Source organism: Oncorhynchus kisutch, linkage group LG29 (assembly GCF_002021735.2).
Source record: "Oncorhynchus kisutch isolate 150728-3 linkage group LG29, Okis_V2, whole genome shotgun sequence".
Lineage (NCBI taxonomy): Eukaryota > Metazoa > Chordata > Actinopteri > Salmoniformes > Salmonidae > Oncorhynchus > Oncorhynchus kisutch.
The window spans coordinates 16,515,693-16,538,550 of NC_034202.2; the positions used below are offsets into that span (position 1 = coordinate 16,515,693).

The window sequence follows — 22,858 nt, forward strand, 5'->3', positions numbered from 1 at the left end:
TCACCTCCTTTCCTAATCTCTTTCTCTGCCCCCCGCTATGATTTTCCCTGGCAGCCCCTTGCTAAAGCTGGTCAGTATTTCGCTGTGTTCCTGATGGGCTCCTGTCACAGCCATAACCCCAGATGAAATGCAAGCCTCACAAAATAAATGTAAATCTCTTTCTGTGTGCCGATAGTGCTCCTTCTGTCGAACCCTACCGACAGTTGACTCTCCGTGCCGCGGCTTCCTAATGGAATACTAAACCAACTTCACCGCCACAACACACAACATGCACGAGACACAATACACACTAGATAAAATACACACACACAGTTGAAGTCAGAGGTTAACATACACTTAGGTTGGAGTCATTAAAACTTTTCAACCACTCCACAAATTTCTTGTTAACAAACCATAGTTTTGGCAAAAATTCCAGTGGGTCAGAAGTTTACATACACTAAGTTGACTGTGCCTTTAAACAGCTTGGAAAATTCCAGAAAATTATGTAATGGCTTTAGACGCTTCTGTTAGGCTAATTTACATCATTTGAGTCATTTGGAGGTGCACCTGTGGATGTATTTCAAGCCCTACCTTCAAACTCAGTGCCTCTTTGCTTGACATCATGGGAAAATCAAAAGAAATCAGCCAAGACCTAAGAAAAAGAATTGTAGACCTTCAGAAGTCTGGTTCATCCTTAGGAGCAATTTCCAAACGCCTAAAGGTACCACGTAGTGGTAGTATTGTTTGTACAGATGAACAAACAATACTACGCAAGTATAAACACCATGGGACCACACAGCCGTCATACCGCTCGGGAAGGAGATGCGTTCTGTCTCCTAGAGATTAACGTAATTCGGTGCAAAAAGTGCAAATCAATTCCAGAACAAAATACCCTGTCAAGATGCTGGAGGAAAGTTACAAAAGTATCTATATCCACAGTAAAATGAGTCCTATATCGACATAACCTGAAAGACCGCTCAGCAAGGAAGAAGCCACTGCTCCGAAACCGCCATAAAAAAGCCAGACTACGGTTTGCAACTGCACATGGGGACAAGGATCATACTTTTTGGAGAAATGTCACAAAGGAGTGACTGGCAGTAAGGAGATCTCTGTGAAACAACAACGATCACCATTTGTTCCACTGGCGAGGAGAAAGGGTTGTTAGTGCCATTACAGTGTTCTCAAACGGCTACTGTATGAGATGTGGTGTTCGTCATTCACTGAGCTACTGATGCAAAGTCTATGACGTCGTTAAAGCAAAGGAAAACAATACTTGTACTTCTAGTGGAGACATAGTACCGTAAGCTCAGATCGCTTTACCTCACATGGACAAAGCTCTCCAGTGGTTTCAAACTATTACAGAGACACCTGATTAAGCACAACAGCAGTTCAACAAACTCCTGTAGCCTGAACACAACTTATCCTCATCAATAATACCGAACCCTTCTGTCCTGTCCAGACTGAAGACGTCCTTCAACACCCTCATCACAGCTGGCCAGAGTGACAGAGAAGACACAGCCATGACAGGACTCCTCCTGGCTGAACAGGTGACTGTTAGCATCCCCAAGCAAGGACGTCACCCATTGGGCACACATAAGAGAGCTGACAAACAGCATTTCCACTGTGGAAGGACACTCCCAACCTCAAACACTTTCTTTGAATCTTATTTACACTTTGAAGTGGCCTAGTGTCGCTTGTCACGGTGTTTCCCTGCGGAGGAGAATATGCCCAACGGGGCTTTTCATTTATTTATTTTGTACTGCTTTTCCTTAACCAGATAGTGCTATTTTTTGGGGACATTCATTGCCATGAAAAAGCATTTGCCCCCTTTCTGATTTTCTCCATTTTTGCATATAATTGATACCTAATGTTATCAGATCTTCAACCAAAACCTAATATTATAAAGGGAACCTGAGTTTACAAACAACCCCCCAAAATATATATTTAATTAAGTAAGTTATGCAACACCCTATTCCCCTGCGTGAAAAAGTAATTGCCCCCTAACACTAAATAACTGGTTGTGTCACCTTTAGCTGCAATGACTGCAACCAAATGCTTCATGTCTCTCACATCGCTGTGGAGGAATTTTAGCCAACTCTTCCATGCAGAACTGCTTTAACTTAGCGACATTTGTGGGATTTCAAGCATGAACTACTCGTTTCAAGTCCTGGTTTTCGGCAGGCATAATGGGACCCAGCTTGTCCAGAAAGTAGACTCAAGTTTACCAAAACAGTACCTGGAAGCACCTGGATGATCACCAAGACACTTGGAAGAATGTTCTATAGACAGATGAGTCAAAGGTGTAACTTTTTGAACGACATGGGTCCTTTTTGTGCCTGAAGAAAACCAGACACTGCATTCCAGAGTAAGAATCTTATACCCACGGTCAAGCATGGTGATGGTAGTGGGATGCTTTGCTGCCTCAGGACGTGGACGACTTCTACAGGAGAATGTCAGGCCATCCGTCTGTGAGCTGAAGCTGATAAGCCTGGTATGGCAACTGCTCGGCCTCTGACAGCAACTCACTACAGAGGGTAGTTCTTACAGCCCAGTACATGACTGGGGCCAAGCTTCCTGCCATCCAGGACCTCTATACCAGGTGGTGTCAGAGGAAGGCCCTAAAAATTGCCCAAGATTCCAGCCACCCTAGACGGTTCTCTCTGCTACCGCACAGCAAGCGGTACCAGAGCGCCAAGTCTTGGTCCAAGAGGCTTCTAAACAGCTCCTACCCCAAAGTCATAATACTCCTGAACAGCTAATCAAATGGCTAACCAGACTATTTGCATTGACCCCCCCTCTCTTTTAGGCTGCTGCTACTCTCTGTTTATTATCTATGCATAGTCACTTTAACTCTACCTACATGTACATACAGTGGGGCAAAAAAGTATTTAGTCAGCCACCAATTGTGCAAGTTCTCCCCTTTAAAAAGATGAGGCCTGTAATTTTCATCATAGGTACACATCAACTATGACAGACAAAATTAGGGGAAAAAATCCCGAAAATCACATTGTAGGACTTTTAATGATTTTATTTGCAAATTATGGTGGAAAATAAGTATTTGGTCAATAACAAAAGTTTCTCAATACTTTGTTATATACCCTTTGTTGGCAATGACAGAGGTCAAACGTTTTCTGTAAGTCTTCAAATTACCTCGACTAACCTGTGCCCCTGCATATTGACTCTGTACCGGTACCCCCTGTATATAGCCTCACTACTGTTATTTTACTGCTGCTCTTTTAATTTTTTGTTATTTTTAACTTAACACTTGTCTTAAAACTGCATGGTTGGTTAAGGGCTTGTAAGTAAGCATTTCACTGTAAGGTCTACACCTGTTGTATTCGACGTATGTGACAGTTAAAGCAGTTCTGCATGGAGTGGGCCAAAATTCCTCCGTTGTGAAAGACTGATCAACTACAGGAAGCATTTGGTTGCAGTCATTGCAGCTAAAGGTGGCACAAACAGATATTGAGTGTAAGGGGTGTCATGACTTGGCCTGCTGGGTGAGGATCATAGGCGCCAGATTTTCCTTCCCCTTCTCTCTCTCTCCCCCCCACCAGTTTTATGACCGTTCGTAAATACTGTGTAGAAACTCTGCCTTATTTTTCATATGAAGTCTTAACCAAGTCAGTGGCCACACCATCGTGAGCACAGACATTACGTCGGCGTCACAGAACACCCCTTTTCCCCAGAGTGCATAAAACCCACTTCTGACAAGATTTACATTAGACCAAGCAGGCAGACGGGAAGTCACGAATGGTTAAGAAATCTACAAAACTAAAGACCAGAGAACGTGCATCCGCCACTCTGAAATGGTTACCACTCTATAGGCCAATGAGACCGACAGCATTAGCTGAAATGTACAGAATGGCTAGAAACGCTGAAACTTTCAACAGAGAAGAAGAACATCTCTACAAGACTACACATTCACAGTCTGCAGCTGTATATGTAAAATAGTCCAGTAAACTCGACCGAAGAGGAGACAAAGAACAATTTCCTCCCACCCCTCTATTCTAACGAACACTTCCTCTGAAAGATCCATTCTAACAGACACCCGAAGCTACAACTACGAAATAATTTGATGTCTGGTGGACCAACCGGAGAGTTTGTCGAATTACTCCCCAGATGGACCGCGATTTCAACAGCTAGACAACAAAGGCATACAATCGTAAATATGCAGTATACATTGCAATTATTTTCAAATGAGCGTTCATCCATGTGCAAAGTATTAGCATTTCACTGAGCATAGTTATCAGCTGTGTGTACGATAGGGAAGTCCTTTGTCTTTTCTCCCGCTCTCTTTTCATTTGGTGTAACAAGCCATCATACCAGGCGAGCTTCAATGCCATTACAACTCTCCTTCCGTGGCCTCCAATTGCTCTTAAATACAAGTAAAACTAAATGCATGCTCTTCAACCGATCGCTGCCTGCACCTGTCCGCCTGTCCAACATCACTTACTCTGGACGGCTCTGACTTCGAATATGTGGACAACTACAAATACCTAGGTTTCTGGTTAGACTGTAAACTCTCCTTCCAGACTCACATCAAACATCTCCAATCCAAAGTTAAATCTAGAATAGGCTTCTTATTTCGCAACAAAGCATCCTTCACTCATGCTGCCAAACATACCCTTGTAAAACTGACCATCCTACCAATCCTAGACTTCGGCGATGTCATTTACAAAATAGCCTCCAATACCCTACTCAATAAATTGGATGCAGTCTATCACAGTGCCATCCGTTTTGTCACCAAAGCCCCATATATTACCCATCATTGCGACCTGTACGCTCTCTTTGGCTGGCCCTCGCTTCATACTCGTCAACAAACCCACTGGCTCCAGGTCACCTACAACACCCTGCTAGGTAAAGTCCCCCCTTATCTCAGCTCGCTGGTCACCATAGCAGCACCCACCTGTAGCACGCGCTCCAGTAGGTCACCCCCAAAACCAATTCTTCCTTTGGCCGCCTCTCCTTCCAGTTCTGCTGCCAATGACTGGAACAAACTACAAAAATCTTTGAAACTGGAAACATTTATCTCCCTCACTAGCTTTAAGCACCAGCTGTCAGAGCAGCTCACAGATTACTGCACCTGTACATAGCCCATCTATAATTTAGCCCAAACAACCTCTTTCCCTACTGTATTTATTTATTTTGCTCCTTTGCACCCTGTTATCTCTCTCTCTGCTTTGCACATTCTTCCACTGCAAATCAACCATTCCAGTGTTTTACTTGCTATATTCTATTTACTTCGCCACCATGGCCTTTTTTTGCCTTTACCTCCCTTATCTCACCTCTCTTGCTCACATTGTATATAGACTTATTTTTCTACTGTATGTTTGTTGTAACTCTGTTGTTGTATGTGTCAAACTGCTTTGCTTGATCTTGGCCAGGTCGCAATTATAAATGAGAACTTGTTCTCAACTTGCCTACCTGGTTAAATAAAGGTGAGAAGAAGAAAAAAATCGGTTTAGTCTACTAGGGACTTTTCATTGCATTGTGTTAGTAACCAATAACTATAGTGTTTGTGTGTTTATGTAATTCTGTGTGATTATTTAGTTAGTAAAATAATTAAGCCAATTTGTATATCGCCGATTCTTCATTATGCATTTGTGCAGATATCCAAGGATTTTGTGATTCAGAATGAGACTGATAGAAGGTAAATTACAATGAATGAATGACTGAAATGTAAGAGATATTTGTATCTTTAAGAGTTAATTCGGAAAACAATAACTTGTTTCATAAACTTTTTACGTGGTGCCCCAAGATTGCTGATGAGTTAATTGTTACTTGAGTAATTTATCGTAATAATTAAACATAGTTAATCGATTTGATTAAACAATCATCATCACATTAATGTAAGCCAAGACACGACAGGGGGCAATTACTTTTTCACACAGTGGCATTGGGTTTTGCGTAACTTTGTTGATGAAATAAGTATGTAATTGTTGTGTTATTTGTTCACTCAGGTTCCCTTTATCTAATATTAGGTTTTGGTTGAAGATCTGACACCATTCGGTATCAAAAATTGAGAAAATCAGAAAGGGGGCAAATACTTTTTGATGGCACTGTAGCTCTATTGAGGAAGAGTTCTCTTCCACTTCTTCGCCCTTTTTGTGAGAATCCTTTGAGCTTCTCAGTCTCGCGGTCACTCTCACTGCACGCTTAGATGGACTCACAAACAAGCCATGAGTCACTGTAAACTCACTGTGAACAAGGTGCCCGCAGCGCACAGCGGAGTCTGTCTGAACAGCATAAGCACATCTCTCCTTCCACACCGTAAACACACATATACACACACACAAACACAGAGAGATATATCTGCAACATAAACACAGAAAGAGGGCAAGGGCGAGGAGAGAGGCAAGCGGAGCCCTGAGAATAAGTTGGAAAAACTTGGAAAGTTCAACGCTTTGGCAAAAACACCGGACAAAACAAAACGTATCTTTAACCTCCCCATTGTACCACTGGAGTTACGTCTCACAGATGTGTCAAAGTGTTGACAGGGAGGTGCGCTGGTCACAAAGGTAGTGGGTTAAAATCCCAGCAGGGGATTGGCTGCTTGAGAACACTCCTCCTGAGAAGAGTTTTAAAAGGTACATCTCCACTGTAAAAGCAGCCAGTAAAAGTATACAGGTACATAGAACACATCCCAGTCTACATAAATCACAGCCTCTCTGCCAGTCAACCCTGATAGGCCGCTTTGATGGGAAAAGTAAATTAGGGTTTTATTTGTCGCAGCGGAACAACGACAAGGTGCCAACAGCACGGTCGGCTCCAGGTTTTGTTGCTGTGGCAATAACCTTGGAGACAGGAACCATAAATCAGTGAGTCCCTCGGACAAATGGGGGGGGGGGGTCGTGAGATGTGGCGGTGGGTCTCTGGGCATCTTTCACTGCTGCCGTTAGGGTGGGCCAGGCCGCTCACCTCCATGTTGGGCCGAGAGGAGAGAGAGAGGACAAACTAAAGATGGAAATAAACAAGCATTTTTTTTATCACTGATATGTTTCTTAACACTGGAGCTGCTTTAGACATAGAGAGGAAGGGGGAACCAGGCAGCAATGGAGTGGAATGCCTAAAGGGAGAGCCAGGGATCTAGGGCTAGATTTATATTGAAAATGCAATATAACATGCGGATGCGGACAGAGATATCTACTTATGAAAACGAGGGCTCTAAAAGTACATATTTCCCCAAACGCTTGTGTAAATCTATTTTCTTAAGACTGGGAGGAAACCGACAGGAGAAAGGAGTTCACACAGACGATTGAAAAATAACAGAAACTTCTCTTCTGTTAGGGGGTAGAATAGGCATCTTCCCCTGGAGAAATCGTCACTAGAAAGGTCTACCTCCAGGCCTACACACTGGCGTTCAACGGCTGGGGAAATTATGTCTAATTCCACAGATTTCAACCCACTGCCCTTGCTAATATGGACAGAGTGCAGGTATCCACCCGTTGAGACAAGGAGTTGGGTGTGTGATACAAACACTGTGATTGCGACGACTCGATTACATTTTCCATGTATTCGCCGTAACTCTGTGTACTCACAATCACACAGTCATATGCACACACACACACACACACACGGACACCGAATGGGTGTAGGTGTTTTCAAACTCTGAGGAACAGCAGGATAAATCTGATAGCCAGTCTGCCAGTGTCCATCATTAAAGCCCAGACTGCAGACAAGCAGCAGCAACAGCAGCATAGTCCCAACACAGCACCGGCCCTCATCGATCCACATCAACTACTCAGACGTAGCAGAGCACAAGTCTGGGCTTAATCTCTCAAACTTACCCCAGTGTGTGTCTGTGTGTGTGTGTGTGTGTGTTCTTTCAGTCTGTGTGTATATATTACTGATGACAGTATCTGTGCATGTTCATTTCCCTGCTTGGTTGCTCCGGACACGATCGATGTGGTGTCTCGGAAAGTGTGTGAGTGACATTACTGTCAGCTGTGTCAATTGGACTCTGCACCTACCTTAGGTTGATTAAGAGACTCCATTAGGAACAGGACATCTATTCCTGGCTCATCGCTACTGGGATTTTCACTACCACAGTGTGTGCGTGTATGCCTCCATACCTCAGGCATGGCGGTGGTCTTGTCAGGACGTCTGGTCTCAGGCTCTCCAAAAAGGGGGTTACGTAGGGTTTGGAGGAACAGCGCTGCCTTTCGCTTCCTCTCCGCCTGCAGCTGCTTCTCCTTGGACTCCTTTGAGGCCTGGGCCAGCTTCTCCCTGGCGGCTGCAGCCAGACGGTCCTCTAGCTTCTGCTTGGCTAGATGGAGAGGGACAGAGGTCAGGTACAGCATACAGACCGAATGGTTCCTGCAGCATACAAACAGAATCGCTTCTGCATGGCTACAGGAGGAAGGGAGGTAAGCGAGAGAGATAAAGAGAGCAGATGAACACCAGCATTTTCCAGCATGTTTTTACAAAAAGATCCCACCCTCTAAACTCCGGTGTCCATACACCCAGTGTGCCCTAGACCTTCTGTTTGAGGACCAACACACAGGCACGACCTAAGAGCACAGCAGGAAAGGGAGTGATTGAAAAAGCTTATTCTACTTTCCCCAACGGACAAGTGGTTATCTCCACCTTGCTACCACAAAAATACTTCCACCCATACTTCCACCCTGCTCCCATACAGAAGGTAAAAGCAAGTATTTCCCTTGACTGTCCCTCAAAATCAAATGTTTACCTTGCCCACCACTTCACTTTGGACAGCCTTTACGAACAGGTCCACCAACCGCAGCCCCAACACCTCACACAGGAGCAACAGATCAATGGACACTCTCCCAGACCTGCGGGACCACCCTCCCCACACATAGATGACTCACGCCGAGAGGACCTACATCCAAGACCACAGCACCACCAGCCACATCCACACCCCCACCAATCAACACCCCCCAAGTCAACCATGCCCACACCCCATTTAGGCCCACTCAGATCAGACCTACGCCCCTCCTGCCCACCCCATGCCCCCCATTCTCTCAAAAAAGGGGCCTCAACATGAAAGTCACACAAACGCCCAGGCCGTGAGCAGGCAAACAGGCCCAACCTCCACTCTTACACTAGCCCAAGCTAATGGCATGTACCAGATGCTCAGCAGGCTCTGCTCACACTTACTGGTCTGAAGCCAAACCACACGGCTAACAAAATTGGACACTTAATGGAACACGAAGCCTTCACTACCTCATCCTGGAATATTCAAGGCCTGAGGTAAAAATTGGCCTTTGGTCTAAAGAGCAGGAACCTGGACTTCACCAAATAAATGAAAAAATACAGACATTGTCATCCTACAAGGAACATGGTATAGAGGAGATGGACCCACTGGTTGTCCTCTAGGTTACAGAGAGCTGGTAGTCCCATCCACCAAACTACCAGCTGAGAAACGGGGAAGGGACTTAGGGGGTATGTTAATTTGGTATAGAGCAGACCTAATACACTCTATTAAATTAATCAAAACAGGAACTTTTTACATTTGGCTAGAAATTCAAAAAGGAAATTCTCTCAACAGAGAAAAATGTCATCCCATGGGCTACATATATTCCCCCCCACCAGAATCCCCATACATTAATGAAGCTTCCCCATCCTAGAGGGGGAAATCCATCATTTCCAGCCTCAGGGACATGTACTAGTCTGTGGCGACCTAAATGCCAGAACTGGACAAGAACCTGACACTCTCAGCACACAGAGGGACAAACACCTACCTGGAGGTGACAGCATTCCCTCCTCCATATGCCCCCCTAGGCACAACCAACAAAAACGGGTCACAACTCCTGCAGCTTTGTTGCACACTGGGCATGTACATTGTCAACGGTAGGCTTTGAGGGAACTTCTATGGTAGGTACACTTATAGCTCATCTCTTGGCAGTAGTACTGTGGACTACCTTATCACTGACCTCAACCCAGAGTGTCTCTCAGAGCGTTCACAGTCAGCCCACTGACAGCCCTATGAGATCACAGCAAAATCACAGTCTACCTAAACAGAGCAATACTCAATCCCGAGGCATCAACGCCAAAGGAACTGAATACTATTAAGAAATGCTATAGATGGAAGGAATGTATGTGGAAACCCACCAAAAACAATTAGGCAACAACAAATTCAATCCCTTTCAGACAACTTCCCGGACAAAACTTTCCACTGTAATAGTGACGGTGTAAACTTGGCAGTAGAAAACCTAAACGGTATATTTGACCTCTGAGCTTCCCTATCAAATCAAAAACAACAATGACAAACGGTTTGATGAAGAATGCAAACACCTAAGAAAGATAGAGAAACTTATCCAAACAAAAACATAGAGACCCAGAAAACTTGAGCCTACACCTTTACTATGGTGAATTACTAAAACAATACAGAAATACACTATCGAAAAAGAAGGAACAGCACTTCCAAAATCATTGAAGAATGCATAGACTAACCACTTCGGGGGATATTGGAAAACAGTAAAACAACAGAGTTATTTATCCAAAATGGAGATGGGTAAACCACTTCTCCAATCTTTTTGGCCCTATAACAAAGAACAAACAGCAAAAACATATACATGATGTAATACAAATCTTAGAATCAACTATTAAAGACTACCAGAACCCACTGGATTCTAGAATTAAATTGAATGAACTACAGAACAAAATACAAACACTCCAACCCAAAATGGCCTGTGGTGTTGATGGTATCCTCAATGAAATTATAAAATATACATACCACAAATTCTAATTGGCTACACTTCAATTCTTTAACATCATCCGTGGCTCTGGCATCTTCCCCATTATTTGGAACCAAGGACTGATCACCCCAATCCACAAAAGTGGAGACAAATTTGACCCCAATAACTACTGTGGGATATGAGTCAACAGCAACCTTGGGAAAATGCTCTGCCTTATCATTAACAGTAGACTCGTACATCTCCTCAGTGAAAAGAATGTTCTGAGCAATTGTCAAATTGTCTTTTTACCAAATTACAGTATGATAGACCACGTATTCACCATGCACACCCTAATTGACAAACAAAACAAAGGCAAAGTCTTCTCATGCTTTGTTAATTTCAAAACTGCTTTTGACTCAGTTTGGCATGAGGGTCTGCTATACAAATAGGATATTATATCCAAAATATTTGAATCAGTTATAGAACCAATTGCCCTTTATGGTTGTGAGGTCTGGGGTCCGCTCACCAATCAAGATTTCACAAAATGGGACGAACACCAAATTGAGACTTTGCATGAAGAATTCTGCAAAAATATACTCTGTGTACAACGCAAAACACCAAATAATGCATGCAGAGCATAATTAGGCAGATACCCTCTAATTATCAAAATCCAGAAAATAGCCGTTAAATTCTACATCCACCTAAAAGGAAGCGATTCCGAAACATTCCATTACAAAGCCGTCATCTACAGAGAGATGAACCTGGAGAAGAGTCCCCTAAGCAAGCTGGTCCTGGGGCTCTGTTCACAAACAAACCCCACAGAGCCCCAGGACAGCAACACAACTAGACAGAACCAAATCATGAAAAAACAAAAATATGATTACTTGACATATTGGAAAGAATTCACAAAGAAACTGAGCAAACTAGAATGCTATTTGGCCCTAAACAGATAGTACACACTTAAGGAAAGTTTTGACTATGTACAGACTCCGTGAGCATAGCCTTGCTATTGAGAAAGGCCGCCGTAGGCTGACCTGGCTCTCAAGAGAAGGCAGGCTATGTGCACACTCCCCACAAAATGAGGTGGAATCTGAGCTGCACTTCCTAACCTCCTGACAAATGTGTGACCATATTAGAGACACATAATTCCCTCAGATTACAGACACACAAAGAATTCAAAGAGAGCGATAGAGAGAGAGAGAGAGAGAGAGAGAGAGAAGAGGTCAAAGATGTGTTGAGTGTGAGTGATTCCCCTCTGTGTCAAGGTGTGAGAGAGAAAAGCTACTGTACTGTGGAGGCTTGGCTGGGGAGGAGATCGGAAAAGAGCAGAGGAGGAGAGAAAGAATACAGGGGAGGGGGAGGAAGAGAAGAGAGCGGGGGAGAGCGAGTGGTAGTGTAGGATCAAATGGAGCAGTGGAGGGCAGACAAGGTAGCAGGCAGAGAGAGGTGTCTAAGACAGTGTTTAAGGTACATTTTGTAGACATTAGCACTGTATTGAAGATGGGTGAAATAGGAATATATGGGGTATGACATGGTATGAGTGTATTGAAGCTTATGGCAACATTTCAGCTTACCATTCCCAAACACAACACCTCATAGGTAAAGTTTTGTGGATTGGCTATGGTGGATTGTGGATGTAGTTTGAATTCGAGGTGTTCACGGATCCACCTGTACCTGAATACCCATGACTGTCTGGATCCAGAATTCCAAATAATTTCATGGGTTTGGGTCAGATCTGATATGATTGTCACAGGTGTGTGTAATTTTAAATGACTAGTCCGGAAGGATCCATATAGATCTGAACGTGACTGCAGTAGAGAGAGAAACTATCATTTATCCTGCTGCTCTTTGCTTTTCACCTGGAATGGCGTGTGTAGCTTGTTGTTGTTGACTAGGGTTGCAAAGGGTCTGAAACTCTACGGTAAATTTACAGAATTTTCCTGTAAAAATGGTTAAGCCTGGGAATGACAGAATATTGCTTAAATTCATCAAAAAAAGTTAGCTTAGAACAGTGAACCTTTTTTGTGGGATACACTTAAGGCAATTCTAGGTCGTGTGGCATATTTTGGTTAAACTATCCCCAATTCAATGGAATTGCAACCCTCTGCATGCACAGTGCACTCTTCCATCACATGTACAGCTGATTCTCAAGATCTTTCACACTAATGAGATGCTATTGAGCCCACACTACGACACTGTCTGAGCCAAGGACTACATGCTTTCTGGTAAGTTTTGATTACAATAATGGGTGGGGTGAATATATTTTATACGACATACACTCTTTTTTGTTATCGAGTAAATAGTAGCCTTCAACAACGTGTGTTTAAATCCTTTATAACTTGTTAACAATTTCTGGTAGTTAGTTTTTGCTACTATGTGGGTTTTAGTTTGGTGAGCCTGCTAACTGAGTGTTAATTCACCGGTTTACATACGTTTAATTATAAAACATTTATCTTACAAAGGAGTTGTTTAATCTAACTGCTTAACTATTTATCTGTACATGGAATTGTATTGGTTTCTCCTTTTTTTTCTAATCTTTACAGGAAAATGCCACAGGCACTATCTGATGTGTGGAGACATTTCACTGCAGCTAATGTAGAAGGAAAAGCTGTGTACATTTGCAAATACTGTGCCAAATCATACGTGAAGAATGCAACAAAAGATGCAGAATCCTCTGGTCAAGTGCATAAAGTTCCCTCAGCGCTCACAACAAGCAACCTCTGACACAAGTCCCTCTACTTCTATTCGAGGTGTAAATGATGAATCAGACACCTTGTCGATAGCAACAGCTCATGGTCCTCCTGGAATCAGACATTTTTTTGACTCAATGGAGGAACGTAGTCAAGAGAAATGCTGATGAATGTCTTGCTCGAGATGTGTATCCAACTTGTTCACCTCTGATGCTCACAGGCAATGTGTATTGGAAGAGATTTCTGAATGTTCTCCGCCCACAACCACCCCACCTAACCAGACATGATTTATCTACTCATTTGCTGGATGCAGAGTTCAACAGAGTTCAAGTGAAGGTCAAGCAAATCATAGAGAAAGCAGACTATTGCAATCATCTCTGATGGGTGGTCGAATGTTCGTGAGCAAGGAATCATTAATTACATCATCTCCACGCCTCAACCAGTATTCTACAAGAGCACAGACACAAGGGACAACAGACACACATTGCAGTCTCTACATTGCAGATGCGCTGAAGGCTGTCATCAATGACCTTGGACCACAGAAGGTATTTGCACTGGTGACAGACAATGCTGCGAACATGAAGGCTGCTTGGTCTAAAGTGGAGGAGTCTTATCCTCACATCACACCCATTGGCTGTGCTGCTTGTGTATTAAATATTCTCCTCAAGGACATCATGGCACTGAAAACAATGGATACACTCTACAAGAGAGCCAAGGAAATGGTTAGGTATGTGAAGGGTCATCAAGTTATAGCAGCAATCTACCTCACCAAGCAAAGTGAGAAGAATAAGAGCACCACATTGAAGCTGCCCAGCAACACCTGTTGGGGTGGTGTTGTCATCATGTTTGACAGTCTCTTGGAGGTAAGGAGTCTCTCACAGTCTTCCGATATGGACAGCCCCATCAAGAGGATCCTCCTGGATTATGTACTTTGGGAAAGAGTGGTAAGCAGAAGACTTCTGCCTGAAGCCCATACACGACACAGCATACAATGGACCCCAAGTATGCTGGCAAGAGCATCCTGTCTGGTGCAGAGATCAACAAGGCCTATGATGTCATCACTACCGTGTCTTGCAACCTTGGCCTGGATGAGGGCAAGGTTCTTGGCAGTCTGGCAGTACACTTCCAAGCAAGGGCTTTGGGATGGAGATGCAATATGGCAGTCGTGCCAATATATCTCATCAGCCCCCTGGTGGAAGGGACTTTGTGGATCTGAGGCTCTTTCCCTGTTGCCTCCATCATCCTCCAAATCCCACCAACATCAGCCGCCTCAGAGCGCAACTGGTCCTTGTTTGGGAACACACACACACACCAAAGTACACAAAGGTTGACAAATACAAGGTTTGAAACATTGGTGACCACCCGGGCAAATTTGAGGCTTTTTGAGCAAGACAACGAGCCATCCTCAACAGGGTTGGAAAGTGACAGTGAAGATGAGGCCTTAGAGTCTGATGTTCAAGAGGTGGGCATTGAGGAGGTCCAGGGAGAAGACATGAAAGCCTTAGAGGAAGACAGTCTGGAACCTGAAGCTTTGGTTTACAGATGCATGTTGAACCTGTTTTTGGGAGATTCGAAGGATCATTGGGGATCATTCAATATTCCCTTTCTTTTGTTGTTCAGTGAAATCATCCCATGTGAAGAGTCAACACATTTAATTAAAGTTCCATTCGTAACTACATTTTGTATTTTTTTTGTATTGGAAGGATTTAATCATTTGCAATTATGTCTACTGATGATAAGGTAAAATGTTCATGTTTCTGTCTCCATATGATATGGTAAATATATGCAATGCAAAAAACATGTACTTTTTAAATGGTATTAATATTCATTTTCATATATTTCCATTAATTCCCATATATTCCAGTTAATTCCCACGGAAAGTTTCCACCACTTAATACTACCCAAAATGTGCAACCCTGTTGTTGACTAATCATAATTCATCGGTGGCAATAGGCTACAGTCAGAGCCTCCATGTGGGACAAAAGTGAACAGATATCTCATCAATGGAAGATGGAATTAAAAGTTAAAGGAGAAGGACCAACAGGTAGTTGCTACTTCACATTCTGAACGGAGTTGTTGTTTGCAACAGTTTAGGACGAGAAAGCGCATGCAGCCTCAATTAGCCTAGTTAAGACAGATACTACGTAATCATATTGGATGACAAATGACCTAGTTATGGCAGCTATTAGTCTACTATAGCGTGAGTGGGCTTGGTTGGTTGCAGTCTCTCATCTGTCCCTCCTGTTCCTGTGTCACTCGCTCACACTCACAGGAGCCTACACACACAGCACGGCCCCTGCTAGAGCGTCACCTCTCTCTACCTCCTCTCCCTCGCACTTTATTAGCTCCGGTTAATAAAGTAGCTTAAAAATAGCCTTTTCTGCTGCTTCCCTCACTCAGATCGGACCTGGTCTGGATCCGACCAGGTCTATACGGAACGGGTCTAGATGTCCTCGGTTCCATTTGGAACGGGTCTCTATATTTAGAAAATGTATTTATGCATATTGGGTCTGGATGGGAAAGCCCCAGGTCCATTTCGGAACAGGTCCCAAAAGGCCTCCAGTGTGAATTCCACTTATACAGTGAAATTAGCTAACTGGGTCTCCTGCCATCATCTGCAATTACCGTTATGCCTGCCTACATTCCTCTCTGTAGGCACAGCCCAACCTAACTGTTTAATGACAGAGAGAACACAAGGATGTGACAGAGGTCAGAGAAAATGTGAGAATGGGGAGAGAAAGATGATGAGCGAGAGGAACAAATCATGGGGGAGAAGAGGAAGACAGTGATCACGAGGACTATATTAACGTGGACTCCGGGCATGTAACGTGGACTGTGGCCATTGAACGTGGTGCGGGGATAAATTGCCCAGCCCTGAATACAATAGCTCAATTTACTGTGTGTGGGCAGCGATAACCATCTGCAATCTTCCCTAGTCTGTTCATCGGAAGGACACAGGTAGAGCACAAAAACAAGTCCTTATATTACGCAACCGTAGGGGGTGAATATAGTTCTTTCTATACTATAAATAGGCTGGCTACCAAGGCAAATCATATGGGGCTTAGTGTGAACACACCAAGGACAGAACATAACTACCACCCTAAGGTAGACCCACTTCCTTAATGGAGTGAGTGAGGGATTTTTTTTATAGAGAGACAGAGTAAGCATGAGAAAGGGAGAGAGGGAGAAAGAGTGACTTAGAAAGAACAAGTGAAAAGGAGTGAGTGAAAGGTGAAGGAGGACAGTGACTTGGAGAGAAAAATAAAAATAAAAAATGAGAAAGACAGACCGGCAGGCAGGCCTAAATCCTAAATCAAACGTTTATTTGACACGTGACCCGAATAGGCGGTGTAGACCTTACAGTGAAATGCTTACTTACAGGCTCTAACCAACAGTGCAAAGAAGGTGTTAGGGCAGTAAATAAATAAAACAACAGTAAAAAGACAGGCTTTTAACAGTAGCGAGGCTACCGAAGTAGCGAGGCTACATACAGACACCAGTTAGTCAGGCTGATTGAGGTAGTATGTACATTAATGTATGGTTAAAGTGACTATGCATATACTGTATGATAAACAGACAGTAGCAGCAGCATAAAAAGCGCGGCTGGGGGGGGGGGCACACAATGCAAATAGTCCGGGTAACCATTTGGTTACCTGTTCAGGAGTCTTATGGCTTGGGGGTAAAAACTGTTGAGAAGCCTTTTTGTCCTAGACTTGGCACTCTGGTACCGCTTGCCATGCGGTAGTAGAGAGAACAGTCTATGACTGGGGTGGCTGGGGTCTTTGACACTTTGTAGGGCCTTCCTCTGACACCGGCTGGTGTAGAGGTCCTGGATGGCAGGCAGCTTAGCCCCAGTGATGTACTGGGCCGTACGCACTACCATCTGTAGTGCCTTGCGATCAGAGGCCGAGCAATTGCCGTACCAGGCAGTGATGCAACCAGTGCTCTCGATGTTGCAGCTGTAGAACCTTTTGCTGATCTCAGGACCCATGCCAAATCTTTTTAGTTTCCTGAGGGGGAATAGGCTTTGTCGTGCCCTATTCACAACTGTCTTGGTGTGTTTGGACCATTCTAGTTTGTTGTTGATGTGGATACCAAGGAACTTGAAGCTCTCAACCTGCTCCACTACAACCGCGTCGATGAGAATGGGGGGTGTGCTCGATCCTCCTTTTCCTGTAGTCCATAATCAGCTCCTTGGTCTTGGTTACGTTGAGGGATAGGTTGTTATACTGGCACCACCCGGCCAGGTTTCTGACCTCCTCCCTATAGTCTGTCTCGTCATTGTCGGTGATCAGGCCTACCACTGTTGTGTCATCTGCAAACTTAATGATGGTGTAGGAGTCATGCTTGGCCATGCAGTCATGGGTGAACAGGGAGTACAGGAGGGGACTGAGCCCCCTGTGGAGCTCCAGTGTTGAGGATCAGCATGGCAGATGTGTTGCTAGCTACCCTCACCACCTGGGGGCGGCCCATCAGGAAGTCCAGGAAACAGTTGCAGAGGGAGGTGTTTTGTCCCAGGATCCTTAGCTTGGTGATGAGCTTTGAAGGTACTATGGTGTTGAATGCTGAGCTGTCATCAACGAATAGCATTCTCACATAAGTGTTCCTTTTGTCCAGGTGGGAAAGGGCAGTGTGGAGTGCAATAGAGATTGCATCATCTGTGGATCTGTTTGGGCCTGTTCAGACTGTTTGAGAGAGGCCCCCCAATAAGTAGGGTTCTTGGCCACTCAAGTGCTTTAGCAATCAAACCATTTGAGCTGCTTCAAAACTAAGACATTTTGGGCCAGCCATCAGTAAAACAAATCGTGCCATTGTTCTTCTTTACAACAGCACTAAGGGAGGGGGAAGATAGAAGATGACAGAACAAATTGTTATTTTTTGTTGTAAATGTATAAGCAGATTGCCACAGCAATTGAAAGTCAAAAGATGTTTTAGAGACAAAAGGACTGAAGACAGCACAGGCGCGCGCTCACTCACTCACTCACTCACTCACTCACTCACTCACTCACTCACTCACTCACTCACTCACTCACTCACTCGAACAACCACGTGCGCACACACTCACTCACTCGAACAACCACGTGCGCACACACCCACGCACACAGAGAGAGACACACTTTACTAATGAGAGTTGCCACTGGTCTCACTCAATAACAGCACAGCTGTGGGCCTTAAAGGCAGTAAAGAACGATTGACGTGGTCCCTCATTGGTCATGATAGAGTGCTGACACACATTATGCTTTCCACAAAATGGACCTAGTGGTCTGGAAGATCAGACACACTCAAATATAGGGCGTGGCAGACAACAGACAAGCATTTTTCACAACAGCATTAAAGCTAGAATCCTCCATTGGTGAAACTACTACGTTCGTTTGGGATAATACAACAAAGAAGTTACAGTAATTACAGCAAACCATTCTATTGCTTTATTCTAATTATAATCTCCAAATGGTAGGTACCCTATATCAGTCCACCGAATCCAAGTAGTCTTGTCAGTCTACTCTGGCCTAGGGCTGTGGCGGTCAAGAAATTTTGTCAGCCGGTGATTGTCAAGCAAATAACTGCTGGTCTCCTGGTAATTGACCGTCAATTAATATAAACACATTTAGCATCTCCTGGCTTCCACACAAGCCACTGATGGAGACCTTTGAAACATCGACATTTGAAAAAGTCTAACAAATCCATGTAATTTAGCCTACACCTTTCACAATAAATCCATTATTTATTTTAGACAGGTCTAAAGAAACATGATATGAAGAAAATGTTGTCTATTTCAGAAGAACAGAATAGAATACTGAGTTGTCCTTATGTTAGGTCCTGATCTGGCTATGCCAAATGGCTGTGGGCTACACTAGTTCATTTAGCAGACAAGATTTGCTTAGGATTCCGTGGCATTATTTTATAGTATGAAGAATACAATTGAACAAACTGAACAATATAGAAATTATATTTTCTCCAAACGATGAGGGAGTGAACACGTGGCTATACTGTGCTAAGCGGTTAAAGAAATAGGTACTCCTATTGCTAAATGTAGAGTTATTCATGTAACTTTAGTTGTGATACAAACATATGTTTAGATTTGTAATACCGTGTATGGCTGCATAATGAGACTAATGATGATTTGAATAAAGTTCCATGAAAGGTGTTGGACGTTGTGCACTTGGGCTAAATATAATAATTATAATTCCCTTTTCCCTGAGTGCTGCATGCTCCATAGCACCTCTCACTCACATGGCTCTCAGTCACGTGATCGGGTCTTACTCATGGGCTACAAGTGAAGACAGACACATCGGGGATGCAACTGCGTATGTCCTCATCCAATTCCGAGGTGTATATTGAAGATATTGGAAGAACTGTCCGCATTTACTTTTCGTCAGCCAACAAGATGAGTAGGTCTAACGAACAGCTTAAGCACTAGTCAATCTACTATCCTCCATAGTACAAAAGTTGACCTATTCTATTCTGTGCGAGAAATATATTTTCCCAAACAGTCTGGGACAGTTGTGGGATGCGATAGATCCCAAAATAATATCACTACTAGCATCAAAATAACTTTTTGACAAAATGAGGCTGAAGCAACAGATCAGAACATTTAGCTTAAAATGTAGAGACACTATCAGGATATTTCTTCACATTATAAGAGCAGCAATGTGCACACTGCAGTAGGCTATAAGCGCAAATGTTCCATTAACGGAATAACACCATTATCAAAAGTGACCACAAATGAGATTATGCATGTAATGATTTTATTATAAAAGTGCCGTTTTTAAGTTGAAAATGATCTTTCCCAAACTTGAAACTCACACGCTGCGTATGTATGCCAGTTAGACTCTACACCCCTTGTAAAGAGGATTAATGTGCTTCATTTGAATAAGTTATTTGGCCACTTTAGTTGTGATACAAACCTTATCAAAACATATAAGCCTATGGGGCTAGGCTAAATGAGGTGTGACTATGATTAGAAAAAGTCAGAGAAAAAAGGCATTGTTTCTTGCCTTACTTTGGGCATCATGATAATATATCATTCACATGTGAATACACACACACACACACACACACACACACACACACTACTGTTCAAAAGTTTGGGGTAACATAGAAATATCCTTGTTTTTGAAAAAACAATATTGAAACAAAATCCATTAAAATAACATCAAATTGATCAGAAATACAGAGTAAACATTGTTAATGTTGTAAATTACTATTGTAGCCTATGTAGATAATCCATAAACAGAGGCCCATTATCAGCAACCATCACTCCTGTGTTCCAATGGCACGTTGTGTTAGCTAATCCATGTTTATAATTTTAAAAGGCTTATTGATCATTAGATCACTGGCCTTCTATAGACTAGTGGAGTATCTGGAGCGTCAGCATTTGTGGGTTCGATTACAGGCTCAAAATGGCCAGAAACAAAGCACTTTCTTCTGAAACTTGTCAGTCTGTTCTTGTTCTGAGAAATGAAGGCTATTCCATGTGAGAAATTGCCAAGACACTGAAGATCTCGTACAACACTGTGTACTACTCCCTTCACAGAACAGAGCAAACTGGCCCTAACCAGAATACAACGAGTGGGAGGCCATGGTGCACAACTGAGCAAGAGGACAAGTACATTAGAGTGTCTATTGAGAAACAGACGCCTCACAAGTCCTCAATTGGCAGCTGCATTAAATAGTACCCGCAAAACACCAGTCCCAATGTCAAAAGTGAAGAGGCGACTCCGGCATGCTGGCCTTCTAGGCAGAGTTGCAAAGAAAAGCCATCTCTCAGACCGGCCAAGAAAAGAAAAGCTAAATAACACAGATACTGGACAGAGAAACTCTGCCTAGAAGGCCAACAGTTTCTTGGCAATTTCTCACGTGGAATAGCCTTAATTTCTCAGAACAAGAATAGACTGACGAGTTTCAGAAGAAAATTATTTGTTTTTAGCCATTTCGAGCCTGTAATCGAACCCACAAATGCTGATGCTCCAGATACTCAACTAATCTACAGAAGGCCAGTTTTATTGCTTCTTTAATCAGAACAACAGTTTTCAGCTGCGCTAGCATAATTGCAAAAGGGTTTTCGAATGATCAATTAGCCTTTTAAAATGATAAACTTGGATTAGCTAACACAATGTGCCATGGGAACACATGAGTGATGGTTGCTGATAATGGGCCTCTGGACACCTATGTAGATATTCCATAAAAGGAATCAGCCGTTTCCAGCTACAATAGTCATTTACAACATTAACAATGTCTACACTGTATTTCTGATCAATTTGATGTTATATGAAATAAAATAGTATTCTAATGTTACCTTAGACCTTTATAAACACAACCAAATTATTACTTTCGCGATAGCATAAATGAAATGTATTAATTACACGGTTCTAATTTTGCTGTCAGAATGACTGCTCATTAGCTTGAAGGGGGGCTGTTCTAGTGTTAAGGTTCATTTGGATAGAAAAACAGACCGACAAAGACATGAATGCACACACGGGTATGTTGTCTGCTGAATCCCGGCACTGGTAATCACAGGCAGCCTGTGTGATCCTTTACAGACCATCAATACAGATTAGGTTTCTCTGTCTGTAATCAATACCCCTACGGAATTAGGCCATTTGAGTGACAGCCTCCTGGCCACACAGCAATTCATTTCACTTGCCAGGCCCGTTCTTTACCCTGAGATAATCACGCAGATGTTCCGCTTACCCTCCGCTGGGGCCGGGTGTGTGTGCGCATTGTCCGCCTGAACCAGCCCCTGAAACTAGGCCTAAATACCAGAACATTTGTTGGCTCTGTGTGTGTGTGTGTGTGTGTGTGTGTGTGTGTGTGTGTGTGTGTGTGTGTGTGTGTGTGTGTGTGTGTGTGTGAGACCAGGCTGAATGCACAATAAACATTATTAATGGGTCCCGTTAGTCAGACCTGCCTTTACACATTTGCATCATCACACTCCTGAGATTGTGTGCCCATACAGTACCAGTCAAAAGTTGACCCCTTCTCATTCAAGGGGTTTTCTTTATTTTTTCTATTTTCTATATTGTAGGATAATAGTGAAGACATCAAAACCATGAAATAACACATATGGAATCATGTAGTAACCAAAAAAGTATTTTATTTTTGAGATTCTTCAAAGTAGCCACCCTTTGCTTTGATGACAGCTTTGCACACTCAGCATTCTCTCAACCAGCTTCATGAGGAATGCTTTTACAACAGTCTTGAAGGAGTTCCCACATATGCTGAGTACTTATTGGCTTCTTTTCCTTCACTTTGCGGTCCAACTCATCCCAACCATCTCAATTGGGTTGAGGTCAGGTGATTGGGGAGGCCCAGGTCATCTGATGCAGCACTCAATCACTCTCCTTCTTGGCCAAATAGCCCTTACACAGCCTGGATGTGTGTTTATCCTGTTGAAAAACAAATGATAGTCCCACTAAGCGCAAACCAGATGGGATGGCGTATCACTGTAGAATGCTGTGGTAGCCATGCTGGTTAAGTGTGCCTTGAATTCGAAATAAATCACAGACAGCGTCACCAGCAAAGCACCCCCACACCTCCTCCTCCATGCTT

General features: G+C 43.3%; 1 protein-coding gene across 2 annotated transcripts in view; it reads right to left on the minus strand.

Annotated features, from left to right (window-relative positions):
* Window positions 1-22,858, minus strand: part of LOC109873666 (splicing factor, suppressor of white-apricot homolog) — a 136,424-nt gene that overhangs the window by 33,681 nt on the left and 79,885 nt on the right. For both annotated transcript variants that reach the window (XM_020465317.2, XM_020465316.2), the window contains exon 13: window positions 8,055-8,248. In XM_020465317.2, the coding sequence (XP_020320906.1) occupies window positions 8,055-8,248 (194 nt within the window). The remainder of the gene's footprint in view (window positions 1-8,054; window positions 8,249-22,858) is intronic.